The sequence below is a fragment of the Coenobita brevimanus genome, chromosome 18, assembly GCF_032717465.1.
Source record: "Coenobita brevimanus isolate Jiangsu-jjx chromosome 18, ASM3271746v2, whole genome shotgun sequence".
Classification (NCBI taxonomy): Eukaryota; Metazoa; Arthropoda; class Malacostraca; order Decapoda; family Coenobitidae; genus Coenobita; species Coenobita brevimanus.
This window is the reverse complement of record NC_136971.1, coordinates 2,793,692-2,807,772: the sequence shown is the minus strand read 5'-3', so window position 1 is coordinate 2,807,772 and position 14,081 is coordinate 2,793,692. Positions and strand designations below refer to the sequence as shown.

The 14,081-nt window shown below is 39.5% G+C and overlaps 1 protein-coding gene across 1 annotated transcript in view; it reads right to left on the bottom strand.

Moving 5' to 3' along the window:
- LanB1 (laminin subunit beta-1) overlaps positions 1 to 14,081 on the bottom strand; it is a 179,607-nt gene that overhangs the window by 25,653 nt on the left and 139,873 nt on the right. The window contains exons 24-26 of the mRNA XM_080266111.1: positions 11,756 to 11,955; positions 3,616 to 3,712; positions 1,964 to 2,155 (exon numbers count right to left, since the gene is read on the bottom strand). Of these exons, the coding sequence (XP_080122237.1) occupies positions 1,964 to 2,155; positions 3,616 to 3,712; positions 11,756 to 11,955 (489 nt within the window). The remainder of the gene's footprint in view (positions 1 to 1,963; positions 2,156 to 3,615; positions 3,713 to 11,755; positions 11,956 to 14,081) is intronic.

The following is a 14,081-nucleotide window of genomic DNA, read 5'->3' as shown; positions in this document are numbered from 1 at the left end:
GTTGGGGTTTATTGCTCAAGTAATGCCACTCAGGGATGAGTGAGGCTGGCCACTCTCATCTTAAATGTCAAGACTGACTTGCCTAGCCCCAGGTTCCTACGCTCCTCATGGGGCAACATAGGATTGGATGATGGATTGACTAAATTAAAATGAAATATTGCTTGGATTATGAAGAATGTTGTAGCCAGAAGTACAGGAACTGATGGTTAGGAATAGTTAATTAAGAAAATATCATATTTATTTGAATAAAAATTTACTATTAAGAATGTTGGCTTACTAGTTATGAGAAACACGAGAGAATGAGGTCATCTTGTTCACATTCGAGAGTAGCAGAATTAATGTAAAAATCAGTAATCCAGTCCCTCCTAAATATCTGTACAGTACTGTATGTGTCAATAATGGACCCATATTACATATGAATAAATACTGTACACAGTACTGTACTGTACATTACTGAAACGTGTAATAAATTAAAAGGTGATAAAGGAAATGAGTGATCACTGGGACACCGCACCGCAAATGCGCGGCCTGCTACTGATGCTGCCACTAGACGAACGGCACCGGCGCAAACTAAAATGCTTGTACAATTTAAAAATACAGATCCTGCTGTCTGGATAATGTCGCAGTCCACATAATACAAGTAGGGATACAAAGCGATTATTATGTATGAATATGTTAGTAAACAATTAAATGATGACATACTCCTGACCTTTTTATACCTCTTACTAAATTCCTGTTTTTCTTGATATTTATCATGAGAGGAATTTAAGGTGGGTAGCAAAGGAGGAATTCTGATGGAAGAAGCAGACTCCATTTCAACTGGAAGGTGATGCACTTCATACACTGCTTAATTCTTCTCCCTTTTTAAGCAAAATGTGTACTTCAAGATTAATCATATAACCATATGTGCATTACAGAAATACCAAAGAGTTGACATTTCCCCATCAGAACCAGAAGTAATAACCAGGCTATCATTTTCCTGTCTTCTGGAAGGCTCCGTGCATGGAGACGACAAAGGCAGAAAAATACTATTTTATGTATTCAGTAATGATATGTTGGATGTGTTTGATGATCTTAATAACACATGAAACACCTTGTTAATATTCTTCTCAGGGTAACTGCAGAAAATATTCCTAACTGTCTCTGAGTGAAAACAAGGTACATGAATGTTTTGTATCATTATTTCCTAAAACGGCACCTACAATATTATCTTCTAATACAGAAATATCCCTGTACAACCATTTTAGCACCAAGTAGTTACTTCCTGTTGCTGTTCACAAACTAAATCTCAAGCCATGAAGAAATCAGGTAAGTAAGGTGTGCCTGAAGTTGCCAGAAATTATCTTACAAATACAAATACTGGACTTTGTGAAATCACTTACCCTGTGAACAGCAGCATTTAGTCACAGGCGTTCTAAGGCGAAACTAAGAAAGATACTGACCTCAAAATCTGCACATCCATACTGCAACATGCTCTCTTCAACAATACACCCCAAAATTTGACGATTTGAAATGACCAAACTACAAATCAGTGTAGCAGCTAAACTATGGCATATATCAACCAGAAAAAATGATATACATATACTTTATCACACCTATAAATAAGACAGACAAGAAAACAATGAGAAACTTTAAATATGTCTTTTTAAAATTTAATTGATGGACTTATTTATTTTTTGAGCATGGGGTGCACTTTGAATTTTCAGTCTGCCACACTTTAGGAGTTAATTAACACAACTGCACCTTCTACAGCATGGAGAGACTACTATACATGGATCTTTCTCTCTCTTCATATTCATGTCCCAAAGGGAATCAAAGCCTTTACTGGCCCACCCCCTCCCCCCTCCCTTATGAATATGGGGAAAGTGGGATAAGATTATGATAACTATGATGATGATGAATTTGATGAACAAGATCATGATAAATCATTCGTGTTAGTTGAAAACAAGTTATTATGCATTACTTCTTAGCTGAGACAAGATGAAGTCCCAGTTATCAAAACACTCTCCACACGGCTCGCAGTAGGGTGCACGACCAGTGAAGCCTCGAGCACACTGGTCACACTTGTTGCCTCCAATGCCCTCCAGACATTCACACTGTCCTGTCTCATGGTTGCACTGATGTGTGGCAGACCCTTCATGGTTGCAATTACAGGCTGCAAGACAACATACACTCAGTATTTTGGAACACATTTTTCAACATCACAATGGGGTGGAGAGGTATATGAGAGAGGGGTGTGTGAGTTGGGAGCAGGGCAGTGAAATGGCGGGGGACAGGGCGACTTGGAGGCGATTTGTTTGTGGCCACCCCAAACGGGATTGAGGCGTCTTGCAATAAATAGATAGATAGATAGACAAACATTTTTCCACCACAAATAGATTATGCAAGCATTTCATGGGACAATATGTTAAGAAATAAGTATTATATCTCCTGTGAGCAAAAAGTAAGTGGAGAGCCATTCTTCCTCACTATGCAAAATTAGTGTTCAACCCCTTCTATCCGGTGAACACCTCACTCTCATTCAAACTAGGATAAACTTAATACTGAGGGGATTAATGAAAGCTAAAGCTAAGTCTTCCAGCTGAAAAATTCTTTCCTCTACTGAATAAGAAATACCTGAATGTACCATGAATTTAAAAAAAATACAGTAGGCCACTGCAATGAAGAGGTACATCATATCACATCGTTTGGAAAGGCTCCTAAATGCTTGCATACGTCAGTCATGGTCACCTAATGTCAGGCCTCCACACTGCTACCAATCTCTGGCAGCCTCCCTATTCAGTCCCTTATCCCTGAAGTTACACTCTACGACCTCATCCCGGGTCTTTTTTGTTCTGCCCCTCACAACCCATGATATTCACACTTATGCTCTTCATGCCACCTGTGAGTTAGAGCCAATCTGATGACTAGCTCTTCATAGGAAAAAAGGGGAGCAGTGAACTGTATCACATCTTTATTTAGCCTATACTGTATATGGAGAGTAATTTAATACTCATCTAATATTTTTGCACCTTCGTCTTATGTGTTCTGTAACATCAACACCGTTTATAAGTTGAAACAATTTCTGCTGCACATTTGGCTTCAAGTTTGGTAAAGAAACTATGGATGCCACTGTTATCATCTGATGGCATCAAGAGCAGTTTTGGTCCAGATGAGAATTGTATTTTGTCTTTGTAAACTTTCAAAAAGCCTCCTCCCTCCTTCAAATTCGCACATATATATGTTTTTCACTTCTATAAATTTTGTAATGGAGAGAGACATACAAGACATTATTTCCAAACACTGACAGGACACCAAAGAAAGTCTTGCATTAAAAAACAGAGGGTAAAGTTGGAAAAGAAAAATTATAATTATGTAGTATGCAGGAAGGCAGAGAAATAATATTTTAACACATTACAGATATGTATAAGAAAAAGAGAAGTTCCTAAAAATGCAAGAGATGCATACTTCCCTGAAGGGGCTTCTGTCAAAGCAACCCTGTCTGAGAATCCCTCAGTGGGACACAGGACTGGATATGGAGATTATAATGATTTCCCCTCCCTCCTCACCACACCAATGTTAAGATATTTTATCTTTATTTATAAAGTATACTGCAAATTTAAAACAATTCCTTACGTAGGCACTCTCTTCTGGGATCACCAAAGTAGTTAGTCTGGCACTGGTTACACTGACGTCCTCCAAAACCAGGCTTGCACTGACATTGCCCATCAAACTGTAAAAGAGAGACAACTGATATACAGTAGCATAATGGAAAATAACAAAACAGCCACTCCCATATTACTGTACTACATTTGTAGTGTACAGGTCCAAGGCTATGATACTGTAGTCCAGAGTAGGCACTTGTACAAACAGATCTCAACTGATGCTTAAGCAACTGCCCAACTGTCCACTTTGATTGAAATGCTCTTTTCAAAGTACAAATTTTTTATAGCACTAAGGCTCTACATACACTGTTCTGCACTCTGCTCTCACTGGATGAGACATACAAAGGTAGAACACAGCAGTGCATAGTCAAGTCCACTGACTTCATAAATGCTCTCTGATTAAGGTGGACCCTTGTGAACCACAGCCAGGTTAAAGAAATACAACTGAAATGTGTTGTCAACATACATCACATTATGAAACCATCAAAAGAGAAGGCAAGAAGTAGATGTGGTGAGCAAAGGTGTGGATGAAATGGGTCAGAAATCCAGTGGGTGTGGGGCTCAGGTAGGAAAGCATACCTGTTGTACAGTGAAAGTTAACTTCCACACATCCTGCAAGAATGAAAGTGTCAGGAGGGTAAAGTGATGGGCAATGGAGAGACAGTAACGGGTGGGACGAGAAAGAATTGCGACTGTACGGAAAGCTGCGAAAGTATACACTCTAAAAATCGGTGTTGTAGGATTAATGGCTTGAGTATTGAGAGGGTTTATAACAGTTATCTCCAACAAGAAAATAAGCAAGCATTGTTCTCATTCACTAGTCTTGTGACACAGTATAAAAAAAAAAAAAAAAAAAAAAAAAAAAAAAAAGCACCCAAAAGGTTGCCAAAATAATTAAGACACACTTTTCACTCTTAATTACAACACAAAGGTCCAGATATACTCTCAAATTGTTCAGAAACATCCATAGCCTACATTTAAATTCCAATGAGGAAAAAATAAGTTCTTATTTGTTCATGGAGGATGATGTGATTCGATTTATGCAGAAATGAAGATGTCAAATGTTAAATTTTTTATCATTATCATCATCATCATCATCATCCTGACTTTTTTTTCTACTGTACCAAGGAATGATGTGAAGGATCGCTGTCAGGTGGTGAATCCCCCGAGCTAGGACCAATGGAGCATATTGCTCTGCGGGGGAAGAGTAGATCCATGGAAAGACCATTACATCTCTCACCAGAAATATGCTACCCTAGTGCAGGCACAAACTGCCAACCCTACAGTCATGAAGTTCGAGTGCTACCACTGAACTCTTCTGTTGCTACTGATATCGACAGCATGCCTGTCAAATAGGCCAGACTCTTATTCACTCATCAGTCAAGCTCCAGAATACTGGCATATCATTAACCCTTTGAGATTCAAATGACTATTTCGATCATCATTTCAAATCCAACCTCAGAGATTCGGATGACGCTTTTAATCGTCATTTTAAGAAACTTTTATAAAAGATTCACCATAAATCACATTTACGCATCATAACAAAGAGGCTCGGGCATGATGTCACGGAATGGTTGCTCTATGTGTGGCGGTACTGCACAGTTGGTTTGACTCATGGCTTTGTTTCTTTATGACTTTATTCCTGGTGAATATTTTTCAACAGCAAGGTATAAAATTTTTGGTTTTTGCCTAACTTCAACTCGTCACTTTGACATTTTACTTTCTTTGTTTTCCTTTTATGAACATACTATGATAAAGTACAACTATTCAGCTTTAAAATAACACCACAACCAGCATCTTATAATAAAAAGTGTACTTACACTGACCAATCAAAGAAAAACATCGCGAAGCAAATATGTGGCCGAGACTAAAATAAAATTGGGCATCTCTCTCCTTTTGCTTTACTGCACAATGAAATGCAAAAATTACCATAATCTATATATCATTGTAAAGGTAATTTATTGTATTTTTGCCAGTTTAAACCAAATTTACACATCTTTACTCATTTTTTTTTGCTGAATATTTTTCTATGGCAAGGTATAAAATTTTTGCTTTTTGCCTAATTTCAACTCATCATTTTGACATTTTATTTTATATGTTTTCCTTTTTTGAACATACTACGATAAAGTACAACGATTCAGCTTTAAAATGACACCAAAACCAACATTCTATCATGAAAAGTGTATTTACACAGAGTGATCAAAGTAAACTATCGGGCTGCGAAGATGTGGGTCAGTGTAAGTGGCTGACTCTGGCACCGACATAATCTGCCCAGCCTAGAAACCTGATAGGGTTAATATAAATTTTTTTAAAATTTTCTTAAGCAATAAACTTAGCAGAGACAGCCATTCTGTTGACTTTCAAACAAGGGAAGGGGGGTGCCAAACTCTAGCCAGGCACTCTTCTGTATATTATTCATCCAAGCAACTCAGTTTCCTTTCAGTAACATGACCTCATGAATTTAAATACCTCACTTTTTTACACAGCCTCTCCATCATAATTATCCACTTCCTTCCTGGCCTACCACGCCTCCACAACTGTTAAAAATCACTCACGTCACTTAAATCACTTTTTCACCAAATTACGTACTGCACATCCTTTCTCTGCATGTCCATATCATGTAAACCAACTCTTTTCTATGTATCTGTACCCCATTGTCAGCAGGTATACTTCACATCTTTCGCAAATCTCATTCTGATATTCGCATTTCACATATATTCCTCAATTATCACATTTCCACTGGTCTTACTCTACAACTGCTTTTATGTCATACCAGTGTTTTACACCCAAACACTAAGCAGGCACTAACGTACATTCATAACAACGTATCAAAGTACAGTAAAGCCTCAATTTGCATGTATCCAATATGCACTATACATGTTTTATATGGGAAAATGACTCCAGACACACCTCAGTGAATGCCAGAATACTTATTTAGAGTGTATTTTGACATGGTTTTGCAATACAAGTACAATATATTATCTACATAAACAATCTCATCATAAAATATTTTGCTACTGCATATGTCCATTACTGCTGATGGACATTATAATCTACATACTACCATACGACATTATCGAACCCTCAACAATAATATCTCATCTCAGGAGTTACTTCAACAAACAAGGAATGATGCTATGACACACTTAATGTCTGACTTGACTCATATATCGGATTGGGGTAAAAGTACTCTTACTGATTTTAATGCACCAAACATAGTTCTTACAACATTTCTATCTATCAATTTTTGCCAGATGCCTTAATCTCATAAGGGGTGGCCACAAACAAATTGCCTCCATGTCACCCTGTTTCCTGCCATTTCACTGCCCTTCTCCCAACTCAAAGCCACCCTTTCTCATATATCTCTCCACTCCATCCCTCCCTCTCATCCTTGGCCTCCCCCTTTCTCTTCCCCCCTCAACCTCACTCACATACATTCGTCTTGTAAGTCTCTCACTCTCAATCCTCTCCACATGGCCAAACCACCTTAATGTGTTTCTCCGAACGCTTCCTATCACATCCACGTCCACACCATAATGATCCTTCACTTACTCATTTGTCAGTTTGTCTCTCCATGTGACTCCACATGCTCCTCTCAAATAACACATTTTCACAGCTCTCATTCTTGACTTCCGTCCCTCCAACAAGGTCCAAGCTTCACTTCCATACATTAGAGTTGGTATCACAATATTGTCATGCAGTAGCTTTTTCACTTCCATGTGCACTTTGCTGTTCCTTATCACTGCTTTCAAGGAACCAGCAACCTTTCTTCCTGTTGTACCCTTTCAAGCACTTCACCCTCTAAACTTCCATCCTTACTCATCACACTACCCATAAACTTAAATGCACTCGCATTTTCCATTTCCTCCTCATCCAACCTCACTTTACATTCACTGACTTCACCTCTCTCAAAGACCATAACTTTACTCTTCCCTATATTCACCTTTAGATTCCATTTCTTACATACTCTCCCAGACTCATCCACCAAGCCTTGCAGCTCCCCTTCGTCTTCACTTAACAACACAGTATCAACTACAAACAACAGTACAGCGAGTTTCCAGACACCATCCTCTCTCATTAGGGCCACTCCAACATCCACTGCTCTACCTAATATCTTTTATAACCCCATCCATGTACAGATTGCATAACCATGGAGACATGACACATCCCTGTTTCAATCCAACCTTCAAACAGAAAAATTCACTCTGTTCGCTATCCACACGCACTGCAGCCTTAGCACCATCATGCAGACTCTTCACGGCATTCAGCAACTTCCCATCTACTCCATATATTCTTAATACTTTACACAATCCTTGTCTATCCACCCTGTCATATGGTTTCTCCAAATCCATGAAGGCTGCATACAACTTTTTCCCCACCTCTAGAAACTTTTCCACAAAAGATCTAAGAATGAACATCTGATCTACACAACCTCTTCCCTTCCTAAAACCTCCCTGTTCTTCTCCAACTAATTTCTCTGTTATTTCCCTATCAATGAGTATCCTACCATATGCTTTTCCTATTACACTAAGAAGACAAATGCCCCTATGATTACCACATATTTCTTTTTCCCCTTTTCCTTTGTATAGAGGAACAATTATACCTGACTTCCAATCCTCCGGGACTCTACGTTCCTTCCAGGCCAATCTGCACATCTTCCACATCCACTCTACTACTATCTCTCCCCCATGCTTCAGCATTTCACCACACACTCCATCAATTCCTAAGTCCATCCTACTGATCTCTTCCTCCCTTCTCATCCCCCTCCTCCTCCATGCCATTCCCCAGCCACTTATGCTTGCATTACTTACATTCTCTATGTTTGACAATTCCTTAAAGTGTTCCCTCCATCTGCTCACTTTTTCTGCCTTCTCCAATATCAATCTACCATTTTTATCTTTCACTCCCCTGCTACCTTCTTTATTACCAAGTCTAACTCTTAACTTCTTTCCAGCACATTTTCGTACATTCCCTCCAATTAGTACAGTATTTGTACTGGAATAGGAGTGATAAAATTTGTTGATTCCTGGTATTGTTTCAGACTTTGCCTATTACATGGTTCATGCTTTAACATACACACACACACTGGCAAAATATCTAACATTCTTTTCCAAATGACTGAAACTGTAGTAAGGGTAGAGTTATTTGTTATTAACAAAATGAATGTCATATTCATTATCGACAATGGCAGGAACTACTGACCATCCCTATTCTACAATGAACCCCTCCAGTTATGTGGGTTCCATTTGAGATTTTCACCATTTATGTGGAGAGATAAACCCTACCCTGCTTCCTGTTACACAGGAAAGAACCTGGTATGTGTGGGAGAATTCCAGATATTGGCCCCCCCCAAAATATGGTCTAAGAGGTTCAAGGCCTAGCCTCATCCCTCGAGATAGAGGCACTGTTCATTCCCCCTTCCTCTAGCCCCTCAGCCTTGGACACACCTCTCCCTGACCTCCAAGCATCACTTCATCCCCTGTCATAGTAAATGGTAACCACTTATTAACCACTTTTTACTCTCTAATTCCCCCTCCCCCATCTTTTTATGTCCACTGATGTTCCTAGAGGTTGTATGTATACTACTATAAATATTAGGTATAATCTGAGGGTGGGGGGAAGGGGTAAAAACATTCAAGAGGGACAAAAGGGGGACTTTGAGGAAAGTTTTGGATTTCACCAGACCAATTACCCTTACAACATGGGTTTATATGGTACCATTTGTGCAATTTGATTTCCACAGAAATATTCAATGATATATTAGCCACATAACTGGAGGGGTTACCGTACTTACCAAACAGCAATATTAAGATCACACCCTTGCCTTGATGTCAGTGACTGAAGAGCTGTGTACAAATTTTGGACACATTTCATTCAGAAATACAATCTGTTTTCATGATTTTGCTTAATTTAGTACTGTACAAATCTTCAATGCAATATACAGTAACTTAAAAGTAGACTGTGCACAGATGCAAAAGTCTGTTTACATGTACTTGTAGAACTGGGTCTACTGGTGGGGATTTTTCTGCTACTGTTGTGACATGGTGGTGAATGAGGTAATATCATCATTATAATCGTCACCATCATTATCATCATCCTGAGTCACTCCACTGAGGACTAAGATATCTCCATCTTTTTTCACTCTGACATATTGGTTGGCAGCTTGTTTCATCCAGTCTCTGCAAATCTTCAGCAACAGCAGATTACCAGCTAATCACATGTATCTAGTCACAAAACATCAATATTTAGTTGAGAGAGAGAGAAAGAGATGGGATTGATAGCTATTAACAAGATCTATAATCTCTTATGAAGCTAATCATAACATTCTAGACACAAAATACCAACATTTTAGAATAAAAAAAAAAGTGACTGGACTGATACCGGTGCGATCTAAAATTTCATTACAGTAAAACCTCTTTAACCCCTAACTGCTGGGTGTTGGTGGGAACTGTCAAGAAATCGGTGGCCAGGCAGTGCCGGGTGTCGGTTGGAACCACACTTGTTTTCACACCACAGTTTGAAGTGGCTGCCATTTGACCTTGTCACCAAAAGCTAGGGAGGGACTCCTGCCAGCTGAGCCAACCATACCTCAGTTGTCTCTGTGACTCTGCCAGGTGTAAGACAATGTTTTCTTAACCTTTCTTGTCCAATTCCATTCCCACCTCATGCAGACTTTTGCCTCATCCACCCCTGCCAAACCTCTTTCCATGGATACTAGGAGAGGACTCAGTCATAGTGCCACAGAGTAAGCCTTGGACACTGCTGTGTCTAGTTTATCTAGTTATGGAGAAGTCATCACACTGAGAGCGAAGCCAAAATTGGGGCCAATAAAACATGAATACAGCCTACCTCTCATGTCAAAAATTACTCCTCCTCATTTCACTGAAGCGTTTAAAATACCGAATGGTTTGATAATCCTGACCACATAAAGTTGCTTAATCTCAACATGAATTCACCAAGCAACCATGGTTGGAAGCTGGAACTGAAAAGATTCAACATCAGCATAAATGGTTTTCTTTTTTTTAATGTACAGCACAAGATCTGCTTCACCTGGATCAGAGTCCTCATGGACGTTGTTAACAGCAACATAGTAGAACTTTCCCGAGCAAAATACAAATTATCTGCTTAATATGGACCACATGTCTTTGAGATGCTAAACTGAGCCAGGTAGACGAAGTTGATGGTCATTATTTTTGTACACAATGTATCTGTGTGTGTCTGTCTGTGTCAAAAACTCAAATCTCAAAAAGTATTGATTGCTGAATGAAAAGTTATTAATAAAAGTTGTTTAGAGTCACAAGAAGACGAAGTTGGTGGTCACTGTTTTTCTAAGAAATGTGTGTGTGTGTGTGTGTGTATGTCTGTGTCGAAAACTCAAATCTCAGAAAGTACTGATTGTAGAAGGAAGAGTTATTAATGAAAGCTGATTCGAGTTACAACTTGAGTTCACATGTCACTCAACCAGCACTGGGAGCCATCCAGGACAGAAACATAATACAGTAGTCAAGTTTTCATCTAACAGTATAATTACAGTCTACCTGGCTCACAGATGACAGAGAGTCTTGTTTCCTTTTAACTCTCTCTCCCTCTCTCTCTCACACACACAAAAATAATAATGGTATGGGGAAAGGGAGGACTGATTATCAGGAAAGAAGGAGGATGAAAATACAGGCAACAGGAAGATGAGCAAGGATGAGGACTAAGGCAGGAAGTACAGAAATGGGGGGGAATGAGGAGAATAAAAGGCAGTATGGAGAAAGATTTCAAGAGGGAGAGGATGGGAAAGGAATGGAAAGGAAGGCAGAGAAGGGTGGGGACGGGGAGAATTAAGACAGTACAGTAGGGAGAAAGTTTTGGAGAGGGAGAGTATGGGGAAATAGTTAATGTTGTCAGAAGAAAAGAAGGTGTGGTAGAATGTTGTTAAATATGTCTGGCCAAAATAGGAATGATGTTGGAAATGGTCTGATGGGCAGAATAAAAAATAAATAAATAAAAGGGAGAAAAGTCCAGACAATAATGATGATGATGATGAATAAATATACAAGAGAATAAAATTTCATGAATTATAAATGGTCAGACAACAGGAAAAATGAATAAAGCAACTGTCTCACCTCATTACACTGATCAGAGTATGACCCAACAACATCACAAGCACAGGGTTCACAGCCTTCTCCTGAAGCAATCTTCCAGTGATTCAGGGCACAGCGATTACACTCTTGTCCCAGGACATTTGGTAGACAAGGGCACTGACCAGTTATATGGTCACAGGCTCCAACAGTTTGATTTGTGCCAAGCAGATTGCACACACACTCTGCAATAAAGCTGAAATTAATTTTAATGTTATAATGCCATAGGACATCATAAAGTTCCTGCTAGGGCAATACTCATCTTGAGGAAATTAGTTCTAGTACTAAGGCATGTTGGCCCTATAGTAATATACTTAATAATCAATAACATAATGCTTGTATGCAACCTGCTACCCTTATTATCCTTCACTTCTTGTTATTTCCCCACTCCAGCTATTAGGAGTCAATGTGACAAAGTAAAAATCCTATGTACCTGTTGCAGAAAAATTTCTGATATCCTAACCCCAACTTCATGCATTCACACAGGAAGGTGAGCTCTGGCACACAATACCTTTATTTCATCTGAATATGAATTTGGGGAAAAAGGAAGCTTAAAGAGGAAATAAATCCCTGGGTACACCCTTCCTCTGTGTCATAAAAGGTATAAGGCTGTTTACAGAAAAAGTGCTGGATATTAAGGCTGCAACATCCTTATGCCACCACAATTTCCACCAAAATTTTTCTTCTGCCACTTTTAGTCATCTTTTAACACAGAAGGGACATGTAAGTACTCTTTTCTTCTTCTCCCACCAATAAACATTACAAAGTAAAATCAAACATTAAAACATTTCACAGAAATGCTAATTAGACTTGAAAAACAAAATGCAATTTACCAGTGCATCAATGCCAACATTCTTCATCCTCAGACCGCAGACGATTGGGGTTCATGGGAGGGATAGAGTTTCACACCAGTGACCTAATACTACAACATAAGGACATGAAACAAGGTGATACCATTCCCTCACTCCCACCTTTCACCACTTTTTATGACAAACAAAGATAAGTGGGTAGTATGGATTTGTTCTCCATTACCTTATTCTCTGGAACAGAATTACTCACCTGGTTGGCTACCCCATTACAATTTAACAGTATGGCTCAGTAGGAATCTGCTTTTCAGGAATTAGGGCAGCCCACACCTGCTAGCACACCAGCCCCATTTCCTATACACATCATCATCAGAATAGACAATTGAGCAGGAGCTGAGTTTTGTGTCATATGCAGGGTAGTTACACTGCTAGAAGGACTTCAGAGTTCTATACATCTGATACTGAAAAACCTGCGTCTACACTCGGCTGAAGTGCGGGACTTGGCCACCTTGAATCTATGGCCCCTAGTGTGAGCTAATGATGGAAGAGAAAAAAGTTCATGCGATGCAGTTGGGGACTGGTGATGAAAGATTTTCTAGCATTTAATAAGGTCAGCTCTGATCAGTCTCCCTTTTACAGAATACATGTCCACGTTTTTCAGACGGTCAGCATAACTGAGTTTGGACAGGCCATTAATTTGCTGAGTCCATCTGTGCTGTACAGACTCTTGCAGCCTCAGGTCACCATGGTACCCTGTACTCCATACAGTGGAACCAAACCCCAGGAGAGGTCTGATGCGGGATTTGAACAGAGTCAACATAAAATCTCGGTCACGACAGAGGGTGGATTTCAATAAATTATTTGCCAGGCCTACTGCTTTTTTAAGGGTAGTTCTTATATGCGAGTGAAATTTCAGAGAACCGTCGACCCAGATATCCATGTCTTTGTGTGAAGTTTCTACAGAGAGACTGGTGTTATTCATATGATAATGTTGAAGTGTTCCAATGGAGTTCCAATCTACTGGGCCTCTCTGACATCGTAGTACAGTACACTTGTCGAGACTGAAACATAAACCCCAGGACTCAGTGACCTTGTACACCATACCTATGTATGTACTTATATCTACAGCTAATATGGAACAGGTGTTTTGATGCAACTTGAGGTAAATCTTCATGTTGTCAGCAAAGAATTTTCATCTGAAACGTATATATTAGGGCCGAAAGTATATATATATATCAGAAAGAGTAAGGGACCTAGAACAGAGAGTTGGACACCACTGAGAACATTTCTTGAGGAACCGGTACAGCCAGACACAGACACTTGCATGGTGTGGCCTGACAAGAAATCAGAGATCCAGGTCAGCAAGGAACCACTGATCCTGAGTAGCCTCAGCTTGTCAGTGAGTATTGAATGGTTGACAACGTCAAAGGCTGTGCTACAGTCAAACAAGACAACATCCTCAACGTACCCAGCGTCCAACCACACTGTACTGTACTGTTGGATGC